The sequence below is a fragment of the Acanthaster planci genome, linkage group LG10 (assembly GCF_054643075.1).
Source record: "Acanthaster planci isolate LZ-2023a linkage group LG10, COTS_SCS, whole genome shotgun sequence".
NCBI lineage: Eukaryota > Metazoa > Echinodermata > Asteroidea > Valvatida > Acanthasteridae > Acanthaster > Acanthaster planci.
The window spans coordinates 5,198,929-5,222,601 of NC_141786.1; the positions used below are offsets into that span (position 1 = coordinate 5,198,929).

Below are 23,673 nucleotides of genomic sequence, written 5' to 3' on the forward strand. Positions count from 1 at the left end.
AGTGTACATGTATTAAAGCCAGTGCGGTTCCACTTTACAAATATATCACAAATATCAACTGCATAATTATATCAATATAAGCATCCATAGTCGTCGACTATAGACTAATCGGATTAGACGCCTTAACTGCAGTGGTACCGAACTCATACGCACACTCTTCAGCGTGACGCGCGCGTACATTTGGTAAATCACGGCACCCCTTTGGTTGAAGCGGTATTTAACGCGAGCGTACCGGTATACCATCTACTAACGAGCACTGTGCCAGCATAATCTGGTTGTCGATTTTCACTGAAAACAAGTTGCGCACGGTTTCAAGAATGAGAAGATTCAATAAATTAATGGGAATTGCCAAATCGTGCAAGGAAAATGAACTCTTTTTATAAGGACGAGTAGGGGAGCGGTCAACAATTCGAGCATTGGAGGGGGACCAATTTTTCTCCAACAAGGCAGGCAGCAACAAGAACAAGACCACAAGACAAAAGCCGAAAGACTGGGTCCGTGTCGTCTCCAAATCCAGGGGCGGGCTTAACGGAAGGACACGCTTCGAGACGGACGTTCCCCTAGCCCATTTGCAATAGGTAATAAAATCGAGCCACCTCTGATGTCCTGTGTATAAATCAACCAATGTAAATTCTCGGTGTCTTTGAGGTATACGTGCTCATTCTTTTCTCTTATGTGATGCATCCGTGTGACAGTTTATAATGTTGTTTGGAGTTGGTACACTTTCGTTGTAAAAGTGAGGTAGAAGGGACGACAGTGTTTGTTATCACCATGTTGAAGTTTACATTTTAACATTAAAAGTATCGTTTTGGTGCGTGGCTTCTTTTGGTATTTTTGCTGCTCTATAGCGTTTTATAAAATTTTTTACCAAACCTTGGCCTATGACTCCCAATTTTAATGACACTTGGAATAAATTTCAAACATTCACACTGCAAAACCCAGTGTTGTTTCTGTCAAAGGAAATATAAACAAATTTCTTTAACCCATTCTGAATGTTTTGACACGTTTATAGATAAACCCATATGACAAGTTTAGAATATGAACTCACCATTTATTTCATAGACTCCTAAAGGTTTGCAAAATACATATAAACATATGAATTTGTTTAAAATAATCTTTAATGTGTCTGAAATGTAATTTCTTTAAGGCTCATTATCCTCACAAACCTTCAGTGATGAGTATGTAAACGCATAAGAGTACCTGCGTGGCGCTTAGAAAACATTTAGGCAATAGGAGATGCATAACTGTGAAATGCTTGACGTAATCGGCGTGTTGTCTAGAGCAGCGAAGCTCTCAGCACTGACAGTGATTCAGTAATTGTTGCTGTCTGTGTTCCACACTTTAGCCCAGCTTATAGGATTCTTCATTCTGCGTGAATGGTACGTCCAAATTTGGTTAACATATAGATTTTGTCTTAAACGCCGGGTTTTAGCCAGTAGATCATAGCCGCCTTCCTCTGTTAGTCGGTCTTGAGTGTAAAACCCGGTTCTTGCTCTACGGTGAGACCCCGAAGTTAAGCCATTGCAATGAGCAAGTTTTTATTTTAATCCCATTGGTGTAATGATTCACAAAATATACCCATGGCTGCCGAAAAAAAAGCGGTACACGGGTTTGCAAACATGCCATACAAGGCGTGTACACAATGCACTGAATGACAAGCAAAACAGTAAGTTGTAGTCAGAAATGGAAAATAGAGAAAGAAAGAAGGGCCTAGACCGCGCCGCCCAGCCTTTACGGAGGGTGGAAAGCTCGCATTGATTCACTGAGAAACTCTACAGTCCCTGCTTACGAATGCGATTACGCTACAGGGAAAGCAACAAGCTTGGGATGAAATCGCAGCAGCGGCAGTTAATGCCACAAAGCCCCGCTGTTGTCAGAACCCAAGAAGAAGTAAAGAAGTGGAAAAAACCTTGTTGCTGATACAAAAAGAATGTTGGTAAGATGTGAAGCGAGTAACAATTATTGACAAATTGACTGACAAACCTGTCATGGTTGCCACGCTTTGCGTGTCACCGGGCCATGGCCGGGACTGCCGGGCTTTAAAAAAATCGCACTAAGGGCTCTAGCTTGTGCCGTCTATATAGCTCCAATGCTCAATTACTACGATAATGCAGGAGGAAAAATTTTCAACTCTTTGTGAGTGATCAAAGTATCGGAGTATTGGAACTATATCAAATCTCTCTACTCGATTGGTTTCAACAAGAAGGGCCATCAACCCCAACGTCCCGGGGTGTGTAGAATCATTATTAAAATCGAAGAATTAATCCGTGTTGGAGTTCATAATGCCCCTTTCATGAATTTTCTGGTTCGCTTTTTCAATAATATGTGGTCCGGAATCCATCTCTCTTGGACAGTTTTTTTTCCTTTTTAAAAGGAATTGAAAATGCCCATGCTTCTGCAGATCCTTTAAAGTGATCATAAAAATGGACAATTATTTCAAAAGAAAGAACACATATTGCCCCTCTCCCAACCCAAATACCAGATACGCCACTGACCCATTGTTTTTAATGGAAAATCTATGAATTTAAAACCATGTTTTTGCTACAATTCTTTCAGATATTTCAATTCATTCATTAATGTGGTTCACATTGTTCAGTCCATAAATATGATCTAGTATTTAATATGTGTCAAGTGTAGAAAACCTTCTTAAAACCTGCTAAACACACTAGGAGCCCGGGGGTTTCTAGTGTGGTACGTGCGTTTTTAAATGCACGGCACGCATTTTTTGTAGACAATTAATATTTACATTGGTCTGAAGGAGGGACACGTTGTGCATTACCAGAATCATCTCACCTTGCATTATGGAGGGAGTAACCCTTTTTTTTCAGAACCACACATACTCAAAAGAGATATTTTGCACATGGTGTATCTGCAAACCCTCTACCTTAAGTCTTCATGAAATTGACTGCAGTTAGTATATTCTTGAAAACTAATACACGTACAGCTTACATGTATCTCTGAATCTTAAATCCCACAATTCCACTGCTCAGGCAATCGAAAAGGAGAAGTGTTGACACACAATTTCCATCAGTATCAAACTAGTTTTAGCCTGTGAAATAATAAATTCCTGAACATGTCTTTCAGTGTCATTAACCAGAACGATGCATCTGACAGGAGTAAATAATGCTGATCTTGCGCCATAAGGCAGCACACTCATATGTATAGTGAGTATCTAGGGGGTTCCCTTTCCAAGGGCCAAAATCCAGAAAATGGTTCTCAAGAAGAGAAATTAAACGATGAGACAAAATTGATTCGCATACCACAACCAAAGCTGTTGATGGATATTGCTGTCTTGGCGACAAATGGTTTACATGTGGTTATAGAAGAATGGAAACGAAACACTTCAGTGCACTGTTAATGTGCACTTCAACATGTTACTTTTTTTTACTTGATTCATAAGTTATAGAAAATTAACAAGTGTAATTGTGTTCATGTTTTCAACTTAATAACTTATTAGGCCTACCTTCTGGATTTCAATTTTGGGGAACACAAGGCTTTAATGAAGAGATCTTTGAACTTGCCTTTAGTGACATAAATATGGGAAAATATATAACTTTTATATCAAATACACACAATATTGAGAAATATGATTTATTCCAATAAATCACTAATTTTTCTTTTTCTCGAATGAAAGTGGGTGGATAATATGAAAATCAAGGTTGTGAAATTCATTATCGTTATTGATCATTAAATGTTTGATAATTATTTACTTCTTAATTACTTTAAGCTTTAGTCCTGAAATGCCTGTAAATTTGTTCAAAATGTGAATGAAACGACTTATTTAAAATGATGCCTGACCAGTTGGAATCTGTTTTAACTTTAATTGTCGTTGTTGACTAACTGTTTAGAATTTCGGTACATCCAAAGAAACACCCCGGAATCAATCTACCAATAACTTTCAATACGTTTTGCAATGTCGGCTGAAGTTTTTGGTTCTATAGGGGAAATGATATTCTGCACACTTGCATGGTCTAGCCTTGATAATCACATAATTATGCAAACTTGTCACAGTGCCGATTTCAGTACCCTTAACACCGGTCTAGTTTGTTCACTCATCTGTGCCAATAACATTACAAGCTGCATACCATTGCAAAAAGGGCATTTTGCCCTTTCTGGAGATATATTTCTCTTTCCCATATATAAAGTAATTTTGCCATTACAGTAATTTTTACCTCGGTATACTTTTTATGTGGACACCCTGTATAAACTATAGATCAACTAACATAAGCCCTTCACTGCATGGCTAAGGCGCACAAATTCCTTTAAGACCGAGTATTCCAACTCACCCCTGATTTTTTTTAACTGTTCTGGTGTCTTCCAAATTAAGTTTTAATTTGGACTTGTAACAAACACGCAAACTTGTCAAATGATATGTACTTTAGATTTTAACAAACACGTATCAGGCCAGCGTCTTACAGCCCCACCACGCTAACGCAGGAATGGTGGCGATTTCGATAATCAAACACAGGCTGTTTGACAGAGTGACTCTGACAAACCAGGGAAATTCACTGCCCTACAAACTGACATTTTGAAGTGGCCTTGTGTACAGTCACAGCCCCTTTTTATTTTATCTTTTTTCGCCAAAGTGGCCAATACTAGGCGAAAGTGATGAAAAGCATCTGATTCAGGGTAGTGTGACCGAGGATTTTCACTCAGCAAACAAACAGACTAACCGGCCAAATTAACCGACTGGCAGACTGAGTAAGTAACCATTAAACCACATACCCCACAGAGAGCAGCCCGTAAAGCGCAAACAAGAAACAGAGGCGCAAGACACTTCATTCGGGCAGGATCTAACTCGAAATCAACCGACCACTTATCAAACGACCCTAAGTACGGAAAATTGTGAAAATATATGAGAAATTATATCTAAGAGCGGATGACTCATCTCAGGCCTCATAAAAGTATTGTTACATTGTTACAAACTCAAAACGCTAGGTTTGCTTTGGTCAGAACAACGAAAGGAAGACTCGAGAGGCCCTGTACTTCGGCGACATTGTAGCCTGCAGAGGAAGCCATGGGTCTCCGCCACTGCGTATTTCAGACTCACGTTCACTCAGTTCAACTGATATTGTTGACTGCAGTTTGAGAACGAATTTCTAGTACTGTTCTACTCGGGCAACTTTGCCCTGATGTCTGGCCACCAGGCCGTTCACAATTGCTTTTTTTGTGACGAACAATAACAGACACATTCAATGCAAACTGTATACAAGCAATCCCATCCATGATTACAGAGCGTATAGAAACCTTCATATCTGTTTTTGTCTCCTTTCCTAAAAGTCAAACTACCGACGAGCGGAATCCTCGTTGAGTGATGGACGCACCTGGACGTCTAAATTTGATTTTAATGAAATTGCCGTTTTAGATGGATGGCAACCACAAAAACCATAAGCAGGGAAATTATTTTGCCCAGGGTTGAAAAGGTAGGCCTATGCTGCGCATGAAAAGGATAAACGGTCAGGGATATACGACGAGGTATACGCTGCCTCTCCTACGGCTCCTGTGTGCGGGGTGTTAGCCAAAGAACATAATGGTTGCAGGTTTCTTTCGGATTCCTCAGCACAAGTGTCCAAGCAACGTATCAAGGAGATATCAGGAAGATTTTTGGGAGGTACACAGGAGTTTTCAGAGAGACAGATAGGGATAGATACTAGAAAACATGAGACAGATGTATATAAGGAACTGGTTTCTTCTCCAAGCTGTTTACGGTTAAGAAAGAAACAAGACCCCATGTAGAACAAACAAAACGTTGTTACATTGTAATGCACTTTATATCTTTAATAATTGCCGGGCACTTTCACTAACTCTTTCCGAGCAGGAGAAATTCAGGCCATAGCCAAAAGTAATAACTGAAAACTGACACATTACTAAACGAATAACGTCGTATCATTAGAAATAAGTTAAATGTACATCTATAATACAATTTTAATAGCACACTTAAATAACAAAATGGAATTGGTCAAATAAATCACTCAGAACAGCACAGAAAATGTGAAACTTTCAGATAATATTTAAAGACACTTGTCTGAATACACATATTATAAGATATTATAGCGTTATTCGGTTTCTTACGCCCTATCAAAACAACAGCATTGAATAACTTTACAATGTTGTCACATTCCACTTACAGTTATCCGGAAATTATATTTCCAAAGTATAAAATGCACTGCACATACAGCATTTAAGATTGATTCAAAGATATAAAAAGGCATTAAACACGATTAGTTTTCTTTTTATATGTCCTTTGCAGTACAATGTTAATCCAGTCACTGGAATGACCATGGATAACTACTATTTTAGCGAAGATCACAAGGAAGGTGCTGATATCGAATGGGCTTGTTTGACACACATTTCCGTTGATGCAAAAAACGTATTTGTCTTGCAAGTTATTTTTCAAAAGCCTCACAAAACCGTTATCATTTTGTGTGAAGTTTGTCTGTAATCGCTGAAACATTCTTCTGCCTAAGCTAAGGAAAGTTACATCGTAGACAGGATGAGGTAATAGGTGAGTTACCATAACGAATAGCTGGATGTGAGTTACACATCCTTACGTCTCAGCAGACATGGTGCGTAATTAACTTTTGTTTATGGCGGTGTAATCAAGGGCAGGTCTGGAACAAAGTTTTCGTGGAGGGAGGTGTAATTGACTTGTGTTGGATGTTGGCTGCAAATCTGCAACATGCATGTTACAATTTGAACAGAAAAATGACACACAAATAAATACACGAGCAAAAGTGAACTGTTTAATTCAACGGTGACAAAACTACTGCTACGTCCAGAAACAATCGCAGCAATGCGTCGTTTTTTTGCGCCTGACGTCACAAAATTTCGCATCGCATAACCCACCCTCTGATGTGACGTCTTTCTTTCCATGGATTTACGCAGTTGAGAACAATCAAGTGCATGCCCAAAATGAAACGTGTCTGGCGCCATTCGGCAACAGTGCCGCACGCGTGCGCGCGAGGTCCGGTGCTCTATGAGCGCTGCCCTACGACGACGAGTGCGTCGTTCCCGAATGATCCTGCCAGTTGGTAATACAGAACTGGGTCATTTACGCATCATCATCTCAACTACATGTCGACAACACTGACAGTAAAACAAATTCAGTGCTTGGCTCGACAAGATTTTCCCTTTGATTTGTTAAAAACTAAAGGTGAAAATGTTCTTTTAATACTGAACGGGATTTGGCAGCTACAGACGCTTTTGTAGTATTTGTTTTGAAATATGTATAATACTTCACAAGTACACTAATAGAAACGAACAAACGATCACAACATTTTGAAAAAGTACAAAAGCATTTATAAAATGGCAGTGTTTCCAAAGCGTCAAATGCAAATAATTATATAAGTTATGCTTACATGCAAAAGCTCATCCAAACCTTATCGCTCTGTAATGTACTGCATGTGTAGAATGCCGTTCAAAAGCTTGTAGGCCTAAATTGTGTTAATTGTATAAAAAAAATTGAGAATCTGTGTACCGCTTGTATAATAGTTGTATCAACACACAATACGCGGATAATATCAAGCACCATACCACCATTAAATACATGTAAACAACAGTTATACGATTCTCCATATTCAGCGAATGCAATGCATTTAAATTTAACCATAGCTTTTAAGGTGCCACCGTCAAGACACAAAAAACCAAGTTGTCATCCAAAGAAGAAAATTAAGTCACGAGACCACACGAATATCTTTGTGTTTACGGACATCAATGAATCTTGATTAATAGACAAGTTATTTGTTTTGTTATCAAAGATATTTTGCTTAGCGTACGCAAAGTTTTCTCTCACACACGCCGAAGTACTTTCACGCTGTATGGTCTGAGTTTCAGAGATATCACTGCCTTGTTTGGATGAGATTTGAACCCATGACTTCCTGCTAGATAGTGCAGATCGACGTCCCAATTAGCAGCGGGTACCGAAAATATTCAGAAGATGAACATGTTTTTCGAAAAGGACACTTCTGATTTCTTTTTTATGTTTCCGACTGCATATGAAAAAAACCGAAGAAATGCAAATAAGATGGGAGCATACTTAAGACTCAGCTCGCAGAACCCATCAAACTACCTAATTTCAACAGACAACTTGTACTGAGACCATAAAGTATCTAAAGGCCGGTTAGCAATGAACAGGCGACTGAAAGACAGCTTTCACAGAGCCCAATGCTACACGACAACTCGCATCGCTGCTAGTCTGGACCGTGTTCGTAATTCAATCGCGCACACGGCAACCTTGGTATTACATCGGAAATTGTTCATTATACCTGGCCACCGAAAGGTTTCCCAGCCATATACACGCTCATTTACCGCAGGTGGCGGTTCTGCTTCAACAGAAGGTCTAACGAAGATGAAGAAGATAGCTCGATGGCTTTTATGCCGAGACAGGGTCATGTTACGTATCCATACAACGGCAGTCGAGCGCACCCATTTTAAAACATGCATTGCCTAAGTGTGTTTTTCTCCCTTTTTCTTCCGTTTTAGTTCAATGCCTGTTTATTTTGGAGCGAGTAGAGAGGGGCAGAAGTAATTTACAGAGACAGCATACCACACTCATGCGCGTGTATTCGACAAGTCACAGCATCCAATTGGTTGGAGATGAATGTAACGCGTGCGTATCGACTGTTCACGTGCGCAGTGCCAATGCGGTGCTGGCTGCTCACGTTGACTTGCATCATGCCCCACAAACACAACAGTATAATATTAGCAATCCATATTGAGGGATTTCACATTAGCGCCGTCTGCGCATATCAGCATTGAAACCGAGGCTCTCTGAGTTGAACTTCCTCGCACGCGCCTGCGGAGTCCACACAGCACATGGAGTATCCGGTTCGTAAAGTGTGACGCCACTTCAGTTTAAACCACGCCCTCTGCACAAGATACAGGACCACCGCAGGTACGTTAGTGCGCGGTCCATTGTCGTTATTTGCTTTTTTTTATTTTACGTGTCGAGTCATCCTGAAAGACTCTTCCACAAAATTTTGCAGCCTGAAAAGTCTGAATATAACATACCTCTATGTATTTTCGTCTTGACTCCTTACTTTCAATCGTCCAATCGTATTAAGAACTGAACCTGACACATACAGCCTCGTTTTCAAACGCGGAAGTGCGCAGATCGACGCAAAAAAGCGTAGCATTGGGATCCCTCTATTGCACAGTGATAGGTCTTACACTGAATCCAGAGCTGGTAAATGTACATGCAGAGTCACATATGGAAACCTCTCTAAAAGCCGTCAGCCGTTGAACCACGAAACCTTTCTCTTTATGCTCTGACAGAGACTGCCCAAACGATTGCAATGTCCTTTCTCGGTTAACGCCTTATCAGACACGCTATGCACGTGCGGTCGCCTTCAAGAGCGACAAACGATCGAGATCCCTCCTTTACCTAACCGACAATGGAGGAAGGAAACACCGAGTCAGAAATACAATTTTCGCAGGGCCACAAGGTCACGATATCGATAACCGGCCGCCAGCGATGTCCAACAAGACCAGCTGATGTAATCTAGCGTCCCCCATCTACCGCGTTACACAACAGCGGTAAAGAACCTTATGCTTGGACTGAATTGTGCCTTATCCCAACAGGGAGCATGAAAGATCGCTATAGTCGAGTTACATGCAGACGAACGGCGATAAAATTAAGCATAATAATATTGTTAAAAATAAAAACATGCGAACCCGGGCTGTCTACGTTTTACAATGGGGGATTTTATTACCAATTGTTTACGTTTGGGTTAATTACGCTCAGTTTCTCCTTCATAGGAGTTGTCGGAATGTAGCAACAGTTTCCAGAGAAAGAGCACAAGCATGTGTTGGTCATTTAATACGCAACGAAGAAGGTAACATGAGTAACCAGCCAGGCCGGTAGCGACTTCACATTTTTGTTGGAACATTGCATTAATATTTAGACATGTCGGCAGACACGCATGAGCTTTCAAATGCACGATTCCTCGCCAACGTGAACGTCAGTGTACTAATAGCCGTAACCAACTTAACGCCTAAACGCCACCTATCCAACTCGTCGAAGCGTGTATGCAGCGGAACGTCGGCCAAGGTGTTAGACAAGAAACGAAATGATCGGTGTGTGCTTCTAACATAGACCCAACTTTCCGTTACTTCCGTCAAGCGTTGAGTCAACCGGTTGGTAAACGTACCTAACTGCTTTGGTTTCTTTATGTAACGATCATAAGGCTCTATGCTCCACGGAATAAGCTGCATTAATCTACTGTATATTGGAAAGCAAATTCCGTCCTATTTCCTCAGCAAAATGAAGTTATTGTGAGTCTTCATTATACAGGATATCTTTAAAAAGGATTCGAGATTAATTAAGCGGTTTCTTGGGTGTGACTGATTCATTTTGTAAATGTTTCAATATGTCGTCTTCCTTCGTATGACAACAAGAATCCACGTTACCGCCATACATCACTGAGCACCAAGTGGCTTAATGGACCGTGTCAGAAATGGATTTGCACAAAGCGGTATCATAGGTTTGCAAAGCGTGAAGCATTTCTAAAGAGAAAACAAAAAAGCACGACGTATACTACTAAAATCATGAATTCAAAGACAACCACAGTTTGGGACTTATTCTACCCCACCCCCATTTCTTTCAACGCAATCTTCTGCCCCTGTTCTCAATGTTTTAAATGCTTGTCTAGCATTTGGGGATATTACGTAATTCTGACAGAATGAATTGAACATCAAAACAGCTATTTGGTCCCAAGCCATCTGTTTGTGCTCAGTCATCTATAATGGAAATTTGGATTTCTCGGTGGTAATACGAAGAGAACGTCATACTGAAACAGATGAATTTACAATTTACAACAAAACAAACATAGACACCTGCAAGAAACAAACAGATTTATCTCGGTTTTCCTTTTCTTAAGACACCCTGTAGAAGTCAATTAAACTAAAGAGCAAAGACTACAAAATGCGACGGAATTCTTTTTAAAATTGTGGTTTTAGTAAGAGGACTACTTAAAGAGAAAACGACAACAGAACTTGCAATTATTTTCTAGTGTTTAGATTCCAGTCTTCCATACATGCCTTTGGCAAACACCTAACTTCGCGTGGATTCTCAGAATATTTTTAGCCAATGGTAACGAGAAATTATTGGCAAAGCCCGCCCTATTAAAAGGCCTGTTTATACTCGTCATAAAATCGAGTGCAAATCAACCAACACTGGTGAATTTTGTAACGAATTTTTCTGATCCTCAAAAACGAAAGCGCGATGATTTTTATTCTTTCGCAAGAAAAAAATACCAGGTATTTTTTGTTGCAGCTGTAATTGCAGATGCTTGCTGTTTGCCGCAAATATTACACCATAGGATCATTACAACTGTGAAATCGAAACAAACAATATCGATCGCTTTGTCGTGAATTTGCACACTAGGGTGGAATGTCACTCTTCACTGAGGCCTTCAGCACTTCGTCTGCAATACTTCGCGTTCCTTGTGTAGCAAGTCGATAGCTGTTGATTTGACATGTAGCATGAAATGCAGACAGTATTCCTAACTAAAGGGAGACCGGGGTAATATCATTATGCTGCTTTGCAGTGGGTTGTTTACGTACATGTACACACTGGTGAGGCTCACTCCAGTAGCTTCATCCTATTTGAATCCCTGAATAACTAAAACGCAAATCGTAGGTTTCGATCGGCGGTTGCGTACTTGGCCATCCGACAAGTAACTGGAATCTTTGTTACGACAACAAGACAGCGGCTCGGCAGTGGTGTGATAACGTCGGTAGCGAGTGTTCTTTCAGCTCGTGCCCAACCACTAATGCTGTTTCTGTATGTCTGGGCATTGGTAGAGATCCGTTCAACTAATGAACATCGTGAACTAATGATCAAGTGATTAGCTGTGTTTTGCTGGTTGTATACAAGTTCGACACAGCTCCCATGGTTTCGGTAAAGCTACAAGTATGTTTAAGAAGATATATTCCCAACCACATGTGACAGTCTTGATTTAACGACGGTACTTAGGTTTCCAGACAAAAATGGTGCAGGTGGTCCTTTGTTTACAGTCTCAAGATGTAAAGCTGATTTCAAACCAGCACGACAAAGTTAATACATTAAGCTGCCATTTCAGCAAATCTACCGGTGCATGTGGTCCCGTAATCAATCAGTGACATCAGCTCACTCTGTACATTGCGAGTCGGAGACGAAACCGACAAAAAGCCTCCGCCAAATCGGCCGCTTCTTACATTACCTGCCGATAACCTCCAGTACGCCCTTGGTCCCAGTCTCATACAAAAGGGAATCTTATTTACAAATGGATGGTAAATGGAGATAACAATATCGCGCACGATTACAGAAAACTCAACTCGAGAAGCTTGATGTAGTCAGACGGTCGTGAGAAATCGATTAAACGGATGGTGCTTTGGTTACCGACGGAGAAACTCTGGTAAGGGAAAAAGGCTGGTATAAGTCGGTAGGGTGATGTGAAATGTCACTGTAGAATTTAAAAACACATAAATAACTGGGTGGCACAATCTCTTCCACGCCGCTTATTATTGGTCCACTTGGACATCAAACTGTTCACCAGTTTTACAAGGGTAATGATTGACTTCTGTCATCGATAACTTAACTGTGCATCTATTACTAATGGTTTACTGCTTCGGTTGTTGGTCCTTGGTTAAACTATACTAATCTCGTCTCTGTAGTTGGACGGCGAGTCTGTGGACGTAGTGGAGGACAGCACGTGGATTTCGATTTCCTCCATGCAGTGGTCGTTACCGTCCGGGCTGTGCCTCCGCATGGGGGGCGGGGGTGGCGGCGGAGGTGGTGAGCAGGAGGGGAACGAGGACTTGTCCGAGGAGACCTCATGCCCCGCCTGAAGGTCCTCGAACCCGACTTTCGGCCCACCGCTGCCAACATGTGTGATGTCCTCCTCCCACTGGGGGTGCTCTCTGCTACCCCATTTCTGCCCGACGTATATCGTCCTGTCCTTACTCACGACAGAGTACTTTGGTACGTGATACCTAGTGTCTGGGTGAAGCACTTTGGGGACGGGCGTTGCGGACTGCCGATGGGCCGGTGGGAGCGGGGGTTTCTTGGCGTATCCACGCTCAGGTTCGCTCAGAGACCCTGAAAAAGCAAGTGTTACCATTTAATGAAGAAAAAGGGGTAAGAAGACAACACTCTCAGGTCAATCTCTGCTACAAACCGGAATATTTGGATGGTGGGGAGTCGGTTAGGTTAAAAGGGTTTGTGGTAGAGTTATGTTGGTGCATTGGTAGCTATCGGGGTGAGCTTTTTTGTTTGGAGACGACCCGGAAAAATCAGTTCGAACAAAATGTACTCTATGAATCAAAGCTAAACCACGACAATGCCGTTCCCTTTTCATTTGTAACCTTGCATGTCATATGCGGCTATTCCCCCGAAACTGTGCTACTAGGCACTTTGAATTTAATCTTGTTTTCTTTTAGAGATCCAGAGATCCCAAACAGTGAAAGCCAGCATTCAACCCTGTTTTTGCCACTTCCTAATCTGATTTAAAGACCTACTTCAAATAACAAAACGCGCATTTTACCTTCAAGGTTTGATTCCAGAGGAGACGGTAAAAGCGCTGTGTATCAAAATGCGCTCGGAGGTAAGTGGCACAAACTCAATTTTGACTTATTGTGTTGACTAGGACATATCACTGGATCGCCAAGAGTAAATAAGACGAAATGAAAAGTACCCCTAAGCTGAGAATCCTTTCTAAACCGCGTACGGTATCGCCAGTTGACTTTTAATTAATAGAGCCTGAAACTTGACCCCTGATGGCGCGCTTCCGGAACCCTTGGATAGGAAAAATAACGTGTAAAGATTTCAGGATTTGTAAATTTGTTTAGTTACTTCTTAAAAAACCCAACTCGGAAAAGGGACTTTGGAAAATATTTGCTTGTATATTAATTTATAGCAACTAAACAATTACCTGACCTTAAAGAGAAATATCCTGCCAAAAATTGACCAATGACCATGAGTGTTTCGCGGAGTGGTTTCAGTCAGAAATTATTCTTCCAAAAAATATCAAATATGATAGGACGGCCCCATACAAAATCCCCATAGGCAAACTGCGCGAGGGTTCCGGAAGCTCGCTGCTCGCTCGCTGACCTTTTACTTTCAGGCTCTATTCCAAATGGACACAATTTGCACTTTCCCAGGCAGAGACTCTATGCTTCTGACTGACTTTATTTGAATTGTGACGAAAAGGGGAACAGTTGCAGCTACGGCGAAGATGATGATGATTGTCTTTACCCTTTTCTCGCGGTTTTCGTCTATGGTGGTAGCCCTTCCATCTGGGCTCCGTGTCGCTGTCGGTCACGCCGCTGGGAGCGGCGCTGAAGCTGTCGTAGGGGAGCGAGATGTACCCCTCGGAGGGGCTGGAGGGGTCGTGCCGCAGGCCGATCTGACGCCGCGATCCGCTGAAATCCGGGGAGCTTGAACTAGGCGTGCTGCTGCGGCTGTCAAACCTACACGTACATAGAGAGCAGTTCAGATGAGACCACTGTCATCGTCATTACATATCACCCGCAATTTGGTTAGGCCAATCTTATTTGCTATTTCTTGTCACTGTCATTCATCTAGTTCAACTTCCGATTTAATTCTCTTTTTTTACCAGTCGAATTAATAATCTCCCCAGAATTCCGCAGCCCCGCAGGTATTCGTAATTATCACTGGTAATTAACATCGTAAATGCTTCGTCTTATCAGAGTAACTTTCAGCAATATCTTTTATTGTATTTGTCATTGCCATCATCATTATTAATACCATTAGAGGTGCAATATCGTTTTATGAAATAGAGATCCCCTTTTCAATCTCCTTTAAAATCGTTTTACGTAGTCAAACCCGTATGGAAGGTGAGCAACAATCATTTTCGGTTATACGATATCACTTTTTTCATTTCCATTCCTTTTCTCGGCATACACAAGCTAATGAAAAAGACAGCAGCTATCTTGTCTGTCAAGAGGTACCAGTCAACCTGCTCCAAGGTTGAGCTTACACCCTTGAATAATCCACTTAAGGTTGTTGTAAGGTGCAGCGACACTAATGAAGTCAGGTCTTTGTAGAAGTCTATTTTAACTCAATTGAGTTCTACAGCTGGGGGGGGGGGTTGCTATCGTCAGTTTCAATGCTAGACGTCTAAGAAACTACTGATTTTTGTAGCCAAAAACAAATTAGTGACAACCGCCGCAAGCAGCACTGCATACCTCAGCGCTGCAGTTTACTTTAAATAATGACTTTCGGAGGGTTTTTCAGGCGTGCGAGTTCTCTAACTAAAAAAAGGGACAGTGCTGATTTAAGGTAGTCAAACACCCCAAATTTAGTAGATCCAACTGATATACATTCTTGCACGACCCGTTTAATGGGAAAATAAGCTTGAATAAATCGATCAACGTTGTAACTCTTTTGTTTGTTAAAGTATCTGCCAACTCTTTGATATAATTTTTATTAGAGCTGGGGTGTCCATTTTATCAGGTAAAGAATAGGCTACAAGGAACAGCTTTGTACATAGATAACAAGCATCTTGTGATCAACACTGCAAAGGTGTATAGACAATGACTGGGGAACTGCTAAGCAAAAAAAAGTAGAGAGAAAGAGCCATGGGTGTTGAAATTGCTGAGACCAACACAGACTTGAAAGTATTAAGCCCCTTGGTGCGTAAATGATAAGTGCGGACAAACATTTAAATGTGTGACACGGAATGGGACTAAGATCGTCCTTGTGTCATCTTGTTTTTAACTCTGACGTGAGGTCAGCGCATGTGTATACATATAATTATTTCCCCACGCTCGATTGGACTTTGTATATTGCGCAAGCTCACTGAGCACTTGGCAACTCAAAAACAAGGCACAAATGAGCAAATTAGCAGACAATGCGATTTCAGGATCTTTGACTCTCAAACAAGGGTATACGATGAGGGTCGGGTTTCCTGCTAACTCAAACAACTTACTGCCTCTGTCTTCTTGCTGGCCCCCTGCTGGCCCTGATCACCGGCCGCGAGGCCATGTAGCCCTTACGGCCACGCCTGTTGGCCTTGTAACGGGAAGGCCGGTACACCTGGGCGTGGAACCGGCTCCTGTCTTGCTCCGACTCGCTAGTCTCACTTGGATGAGGAGAGGTGGTGCTTACACGGCGAACATATTCCCTCGGGCGAGCACCTAGCAGGATAAAAGGTGATAGCAAATCTTATTCACACGTAGTTAAGTATCCACAATGATTAAGCAGCAGATTGGTCATTTACATTCCACTTTTAACTAGAATGGAAAAAACTTTTAATAACTTTCTGTGTCCACAAAAACAAGAGTTTGGAAATTCAGCGAGAAACCTGTATTACAGAAAGTGCACCTTGCAATACAGAAATTATGGAAACACTTTGATTATGGCATATAAAGTTTTCATTAAACTGTGGGTTGGAAACAAAGTACTAAATCCATTTAATTCTGCGGCCATTGTACGCTGGCTCAAGGTGACAAAAACTGAAACGAGAGCTCCTGGCTGTCTGGTTAGCTCACTTAATTTGTCAGTGCAAAAGCTTAGATAAAAAAGGCCACTCTGCGTTCAGTCCTCTGATTATAGAGCCTTCTGGGGGGTCCTTAGTAATAGACTCCTTGGCACTGTTTCTATTCCTCTCCACACATGGAATACTAAGTGGACGGCATGGTTATCCAATTCGTCATCGAGACGGCTTGATTGTCTCCCAAGCTCTGATGTAGACGATGGCATTGCTTTCCATGGAATTATTGGCTAATTTCAAATCAAATCAGATAAGTGCTCATCAACTAATTTTCCAGAGGCTTTTTGCGTCTCGAAGGCGTCATGCGTCAGCTAGAAATCATTGGCAATTTTTGTGACTCAGCAGAGGAAAATGTTTCATTGGGGGACCTACGAGCTTGGTTGCAATTTACGGAACTCTACATTTTTGGCCTGAGCAAATTTTGCCCTGTAGACCAAACGAACAGAGGCCAGAAGCAGATTGTCCCCTGCCCCGACTTTTCCGGACCCAAATAACTACAAGCAATGGAGGTGGCAAACGAAGCAAACGTTTTCCTATCAAGGAAAAGTGTGTGCGCGGAGAAGGCCGGCGAGATAAACTATTAGGGTCTCAATGGGATGAATTCAGGTCACTCTGCACGCTCACCCTCTTTGACGTACGACACGGTACGGTGCGGTATGTAGCTGTCCGACCTCTCCGGCACCGACGGAAGCGGCGGGGAGGCAGTGAAGCGCCGGATCCCGGCCTCGATGTCGCTGGCCGTGGAGTAGTCGTAGTTGTCCGGGTGCGACACGGCACCGGGGGAAGTCACCGACGGGGGGTTCCTCCTACGGGCCCGCTCCAACTGGCAGGCGTTCTCGTAGGCCGAGGCCAGCTCCTCGCTCACAGAGGCCGATGTGCAGATGGACGCTTGACTTCCGCGTTTAGACGGGACTGAAATTAAGTCGAACGTAAAGCTGAAACCTGAGCTACTGAAGGCGCATCTTGATAAAAAGGGGTAGCACTGATATTACTGACGACTTTTCCATGACGTCTTGAATCGTCTTTGGATCGAGCAAAATTATGAATGGAAAAGCACTGTACTTGCTAAGTCCAACTGCTCTCTTTGTATTACGGAAAAGTCATCTTAATAGGAGATACGAATGTAAAGGTAAGCTTTCTTCGAACTCCTTTTTTATCGAACAAGCTTTGATGCTTGACATTTTTGTGATTTATGCCTCATACAATAAAACGCCAGAAATCATCAATATAAATTCTTTTATAGTTTTACATTTGCTTTTGTTTATGTCTTAACGGAACACAACATACATATATAACAATATTACAGACATTATGAAACCACAAAATGCATCCATCGCTTCTCCCAAGCTTACCTCTTCTTCCTATGGAAGTACCACCTGGGGTATGCGGGGGAGTTGGCCGGGTCGTCCCCGCTGGTGTCCCGCAGTACACATTCTGCGGGCGACTGGGCACGACGGGAACCATGTGGGGTCGAATGTCGTCGAGGCATGCGTAGTCATGGCTGGATGACATTGATGCACGGTTGCCAGGGGTACCTATGAGCAGACAATGCAAACAAACCCAACCATTAAACAGGTATTTATGAGGTCATCCAGCCTTTAGAAAGGAATTAACTACTGCTCACGAAGTGCCAACAGTGCAAGAACCAAGACATTTAACAGTTACAAACCAACGGCGGATCGAGAATCAGACTTTCCGAGGCCTTTTTTTTGGGGGGGGAGGATAAAAACATTTGGAAATTTTTTCTATGTAACATTTGATAGCCTTCATAAGACAGAGCTACGTTTGTGACTCGTTTGGAAGAAAAGAAAGTTAAAATATGTACTCCTAACTTTGGCCTTTTCTCGTTACTATTTAAAACAAACATGAGTTATGATGTAACTCATTTAGTATTGTCTAATTATTATCTACATATAAATGTGGTATTTGAACATCTCATATCAACCAAAACTCAAGGGGGGGGCTCATAGGACTTGATAAACCAGCACATTTGATCTTGTGTAAAGTCAGTCACTCGCCAATCACGCTTGTCATCAAGTTGGGTCTCACAGTATGGTTCTCGTGGTTCATTTCCTGTGAACGCAGTAATTTTTTACCAGCTTTTCTTACATTTAGACTCGTGTTTGGCCAGGATCCATCTCAGCAGAGTAGCAAAAAATACTGAAATATTTTTTAAAGGATTCGATTTTGAGCAGGTAGCAAAAAGCAGTGTTAGATTTACACCATGTGGTGTTATTATCGACCCCAACCTACCGCATGATTTAAACTGGATTATATTTGCGTTGATTTGGTCATGTTGGTTAACAGTGCTAGTGTTAAGTTAGCACTGCAATTTTTGCAGTGCCGGTGATGTAAACTCTATCTACTGTTTCCCAACTTACCCATGTATTCCGAATCGGGCGGCAGGTCGTAAAGTCTCTCTACGGCCACAGCGCCGCCATGCGGTCCCAGGTCGCCAATGCTGACGTCATCGGACCCCGTCGACCGAAAGGTGCTCATGCTGGGGAACAGCACGTCAGAGGAGTCGTCCGGGTTATAGTTCAGGTATGGGTCGCCCCCAACAGCGCCCTCTAGAGCTTCTCCATCTGAAGAGAGAAGGTCATCACATATTATGAAACAGTGTCCATGCCGAGGATCTCTTCAAATGGAGTTTGACAAGTAGAAATAGTAGTACACTTGCAACCAGTCCAAAGATACGCTGTTATGAAAAAGAAACTTTTGTCATTTATAAGTACTGCGTGCTGTCTCGGAAGATCCTTACCAAAATCAGAGCTGCTGTTGAAAACCCAGGGCGTGGCTGCAGTTATGCTGCTCAAGTTGTTGATGGGAGCCACGCCCCCGCTCAAGAAAGGTTCCTGTTCGGCGGCCAGTGCGCCCTCTACTGGTCGGATGTATCTCCTGGCGCTAGAATGAGATGTGAAATGTTACAGCTAATTGGCTCTTGTAACGGATCGAATCGACGACGTTAATTCAACCGATTCCTGAATTGAATCAGATGTAAATGTGGAGATTCGGGGTTGGTTTGTTGACGCATGATGGACCAAGTCTGCAGGTTCATATTCCAAGTTCTGACCAACCCAGCCCAACCCAAACGAATGAAGATTTTCTTTTAATTTAGTTGGAGTCGATGTGTTATAAAAGTAGTGGATGGGCTAAGAGAAAAGTTAAAACAAATTCTCCGAAAAAAGACTCGTTACGAACTCAAAAGTTTGCATTGAGGTTTTTAGTCATGTCTGTGACACATTTGTTACTTGTACCAGAGTGATTTACAGCATTCTGTTCTTCAACACACTGTCCACGAAAGCTTTTAGTTTTCTGTGTAAGAAAGGCTTGCACTAAATTCACTAAAAAGAAGATCATGATTGCCTGAAATTAATGTCAACAAGCCTATGTTGGTATAAAAGTTAAGGCTGGGCAACGACCACTTCTTGTCACACTGGTCGATTTTGCTTAGTGCCCAGGGTAGGATGTGTTCACAGGTTACCACGGAAAATCGATCACTTGTCAACAAATGGCCATCACTCGAAACTGTCCACGTTTTGACATGACTTTTGACATCCTTTTTTTAACGTACTTAGTGGGAAAATTGTTGTTCTCCAGCCGGTTGGTTTCGGCCTCCTTGATAGCCGCCTTCTTCAACACGGCCTTGCGGTGTTTGCGGGCGCTGAAGACGAAGAGGCCGATGAAGAGGATGATAAGCAGGAGGGTGATGCCGCCCAGGACTGGACCGAAGAGCAGGGGATTCTCGTAAAACAGCAGCTGGTTCTCGTCGGTGCTCTGGTCGATTCTGACGTCAAGGGGAGCTGCGGTTCCTGCAAAATATGGCACGAAATGAACAAACAAGTCGACCAACTAAAGAGACGACAGGATATTGCGGCTGTGTTTGACAACCTCGACAAGCGCGGGAAAAGAGCACAGGAAAATCAAAATTCTAACATAATCCCAATGAATCTATTCACATTCTGCTGTTCCCTCACAAGAGGCTTTTGAAGGCCAACTTGGTTCGTTTTCACATGTCGCCTCAGTGGTTTTTGTTTTCTTTGTTTACAGAAGCCAAATGAGGCCTCCGAATTAAACCTACAGGTGATCGCTTTACTTACAAGATCAACATGTGTTAAAGGAGTAAAGGGGAACAGTAAACGTAAGAATTATAAATATTTCTTGCTTGATGCATAAAACTCATAGACATATATGATAACTATTGAAATTGCAGTACCTCGGGATAAAAGTTTACTCACCGCCCCCGAAGGCAGTCGTGGCTATCCGGAACGAGTAGACGCTCGGTCCGGCACCATTCACGGCCGTCACCCGGAACACGTACCAAGACTCCGGGTGCAGCTCCTCCACCGTGTACCTGGACGTGGACGGTGGGATGTTGCTGGACACCTGCACCCAGTTGTCATCACCGAAGTGCTGGTACTGGATGCTGTAGGACCGGATCGGGCAACCGCCCGTCCCCCAGCTGCTCAGGACCAGGGTAATGCTGGTCGCGTTGGAGTAGGGTACAATCTTGTCAGTCGAGGGCGGAATCGGAACTACATTTACAAACGAACATGGAATTTGGCTGAAGACAAACCACGAACAAAGAACTTTTTGTTTGGCAATTTCTGAGGCTGCCCTGGAAGGAGGAACACCTTTCCCCATTGTATGGGGAAATCACATTCGTGAAGACAGAAATGCTTTATATGGATGCATCAGTGTAACAAAAGCCAATGTGTAACGATGAATTCAAATGGAGGTGATCATTGCTGGGAGTATGACTTTCGGCAACAGACGATTCAAGTCAAATCTGAATCCTCAAGATTTCACAACTAGGGATGCCTGAAACTGAGTCCCAATCACATTCATATATGCGTTGAAATGATCTCTATAGTACAAGAGTCATGTTAAAAACTTTGTCTTTTCCTCGGCAAAGTTTTATATGAGTTCCTCTATCGTGCCATAACTCACTTTCCCCCAAGGTTCGGACCTCGAGCTCTTCGCTCGGTTTGCTGGCCCCAAGCTTGTTCCTAGCAACCATGAAGAACGTGTACGGTGTCCCGCAGAGGACATCGGTGACCCGGTAGCTGCGCAGCGTCGAATTGATGTCCTCTGGTGTCCAGGTTTGCTCGTGCTCCCTCTTGTAGTTCAACTGATACCCTAAACCACGACACAAGTATTTTTAAATAGGGGCAACAGGTAACGCTGAGGTGATAGTTTAGGAAGATAGTGACTTCAATAACTAGGTGGTTTTTCCTTACATTAGATACTATTTTATACACTTGTTGCCTCAGATAGGACTTCATGGACTCAAACAATGTCCTTTCAAACTACGGAATGTTTTAGCGGTACGCATTCCTATTGAAATCTCCAGAGCAAAAATTCCCGTGAAGTATGCCAGCTTTGTCAACTTGGATGCTCTCTTTGTCGACAAGGGCTTGAATCTAAGCAAACAAATGGCTAAAGTGATTCTTGCCACACCTTGGTCCTGAGGTTTGTCTCTTGAAAATCTCCTCAAGACCAGTAATTCTGCACTCAGGAAAATGTGACTGATTGTAATATAAGCTCACTGAGGTCTGGTCCAAGCCAAACAAAGGCCTAGCTGTTGCTCCGTCGGAAACATGGCTCAGAAAATCTTTGGTGATATCTTTTACAGGAAGCCCATTGGCCACACGCCTTTGTACTCCCTCTTCCCAGGACTTACCAAGTATCGGACTTCCGCCATTGCCGCCTGATTTCCAGTTAATCTGAATCGAGTTGGCTGTTCGAGCACCCACCGACAAGATAGGCGCATAAGGTGGAGCTGAGAAGGAAACGATATAAAGGGACCAATCAAGTGGTAATCATGAATTTCTATCCAGAAGCTGCTTGATATGTTCTGGTGGATACTACGTTTGAAGCTTGCAAAACGCAAGCTCATATTTCTACATTTCCCTCTGTTCTGTTGAGACGCGAAACAATTGCTTTTGTACAAGTGGACCTAAAGACTTCTTAATTCAACGGAGGGAAATGGTAGAGTTTAGTGACACAGCATTCGTTGGAATCTTGTGCCGTTTTACAGAAATCCACCGGCACCGCATTGCCAATGTGCCAAGGAGGCAAACATATTCACAAAGCTTCACATAACGCAGTGTGTGCACCTGATGACTTAATTAAAGAGTTACCTTGCATGCATACTTACCAACGGAAGCCTAAACAACCGGAGGTATTAAGAAAAAGTACTAACCACGGGTTGCAACACGGGCGGTTTACAAAAGTGTGCTTCCAAGAGTTTGCAATGCGTTGGCCAATCACAATTCACGAACTCTGTCGACCCAACGCACGTTTGGAAAGGGTCGACGGATTTTGCGCGTTGTGATTGGCCAACGCATTGCAAACTCTTGGAAGCGCACTATTATGAATCGCCCATATTAGAAACAAAACTTTGAAACGCCTGCACCCAGGTCCCACAGGGGCAAAGTGCCAAAATGCACATTTGTTCTGGTATATCTGGTGCTGTATTCATTGTGAGTTTCACGAATGCCGTGTAGATGAGTCTTCTGGTTTAGATTATGACCTAAGGCACATTTATCAAACTGACACAATTCTTCAATTTTAAAAGCAACAAGCAACAAATCACACAAACATTGACAACTGTTATAGCCACCCATGTCCTTTTTCTTTGGGTTTTCAGCATTACTTGTAATATGGCAGTTTACTGTGATAAGCCGAAGATTACATTTGTAGCAAAAATCTTTGGAGACGTATTGATCTGATTTTTTATAGCAAACTGTAAGACCTATTTGGTCTCTTCTCCATTAATTATGGCCAGAATGACATATTGTATTCGTGAAACTCACGACTCAACTTCCAATGTCACCGAAAGGTGCTACAAGTGCAGGGGACTAAAGACCAGTTGTTCAAAACGACGGCCATCCTTGACACCTTGTCATATATTTGGGCACCACTGAAACGAAAATCAGACGTTATGGTCCCCACTGTTCACGGCTAACTGTGTCTCTGAAGAAACAAGATGGCTATTGCTTTACAGATCTAACAGAAGCCTGCACAAAACCACATTCCGCCCATAAAGTATTCACATCTAGAAAGAACTCCACCAAACTGAATTGCTAATCAGCACATACTAAGTTTTGCCACAAACAGTAAATGTTCGTCCTTTCATTTCGTCTGTGCCAAGGCACATTTGAACCTTGAAATCAAT

The 23,673-nt window shown here is 42.5% G+C and overlaps 1 protein-coding gene across 4 annotated transcripts in view; it reads right to left on the reverse strand.

Annotated features, from left to right (window-relative positions):
• Positions 1 to 5,733: 5,733 nt before the first annotated feature.
• The window catches only part of LOC110980586 (cell adhesion molecule DSCAM-like), a 65,185-nt gene continuing 47,245 nt past the window's right edge, over positions 5,734 to 23,673 (reverse strand). For 3 of the 4 annotated variants that reach the window (XM_087142427.1, XM_022237416.2, XM_087142429.1), the window contains 11 exons: positions 22,177 to 22,275; positions 21,444 to 21,632; positions 20,732 to 21,028; positions 20,068 to 20,305; positions 19,255 to 19,397; positions 18,875 to 19,078; positions 17,846 to 18,028; positions 17,118 to 17,405; positions 15,930 to 16,137; positions 14,234 to 14,448; positions 5,734 to 13,078 (listed from right to left, as the gene is read on the reverse strand). In XM_087142427.1, the coding sequence (XP_086998553.1) occupies positions 12,627 to 13,078; positions 14,234 to 14,448; positions 15,930 to 16,137; positions 17,118 to 17,405; positions 17,846 to 18,028; positions 18,875 to 19,078; positions 19,255 to 19,397; positions 20,068 to 20,305; positions 20,732 to 21,028; positions 21,444 to 21,632; positions 22,177 to 22,275 (2,516 nt within the window). In that variant the 3' untranslated portion in view covers positions 5,734 to 12,626. The remainder of the gene's footprint in view (positions 13,079 to 14,233; positions 14,449 to 15,929; positions 16,138 to 17,117; positions 17,406 to 17,845; positions 18,029 to 18,874; positions 19,079 to 19,254; positions 19,398 to 20,067; positions 20,306 to 20,731; positions 21,029 to 21,443; positions 21,633 to 22,176; positions 22,276 to 23,673) is intronic. The other variant, XM_087142428.1, reaches the window with a different exon arrangement.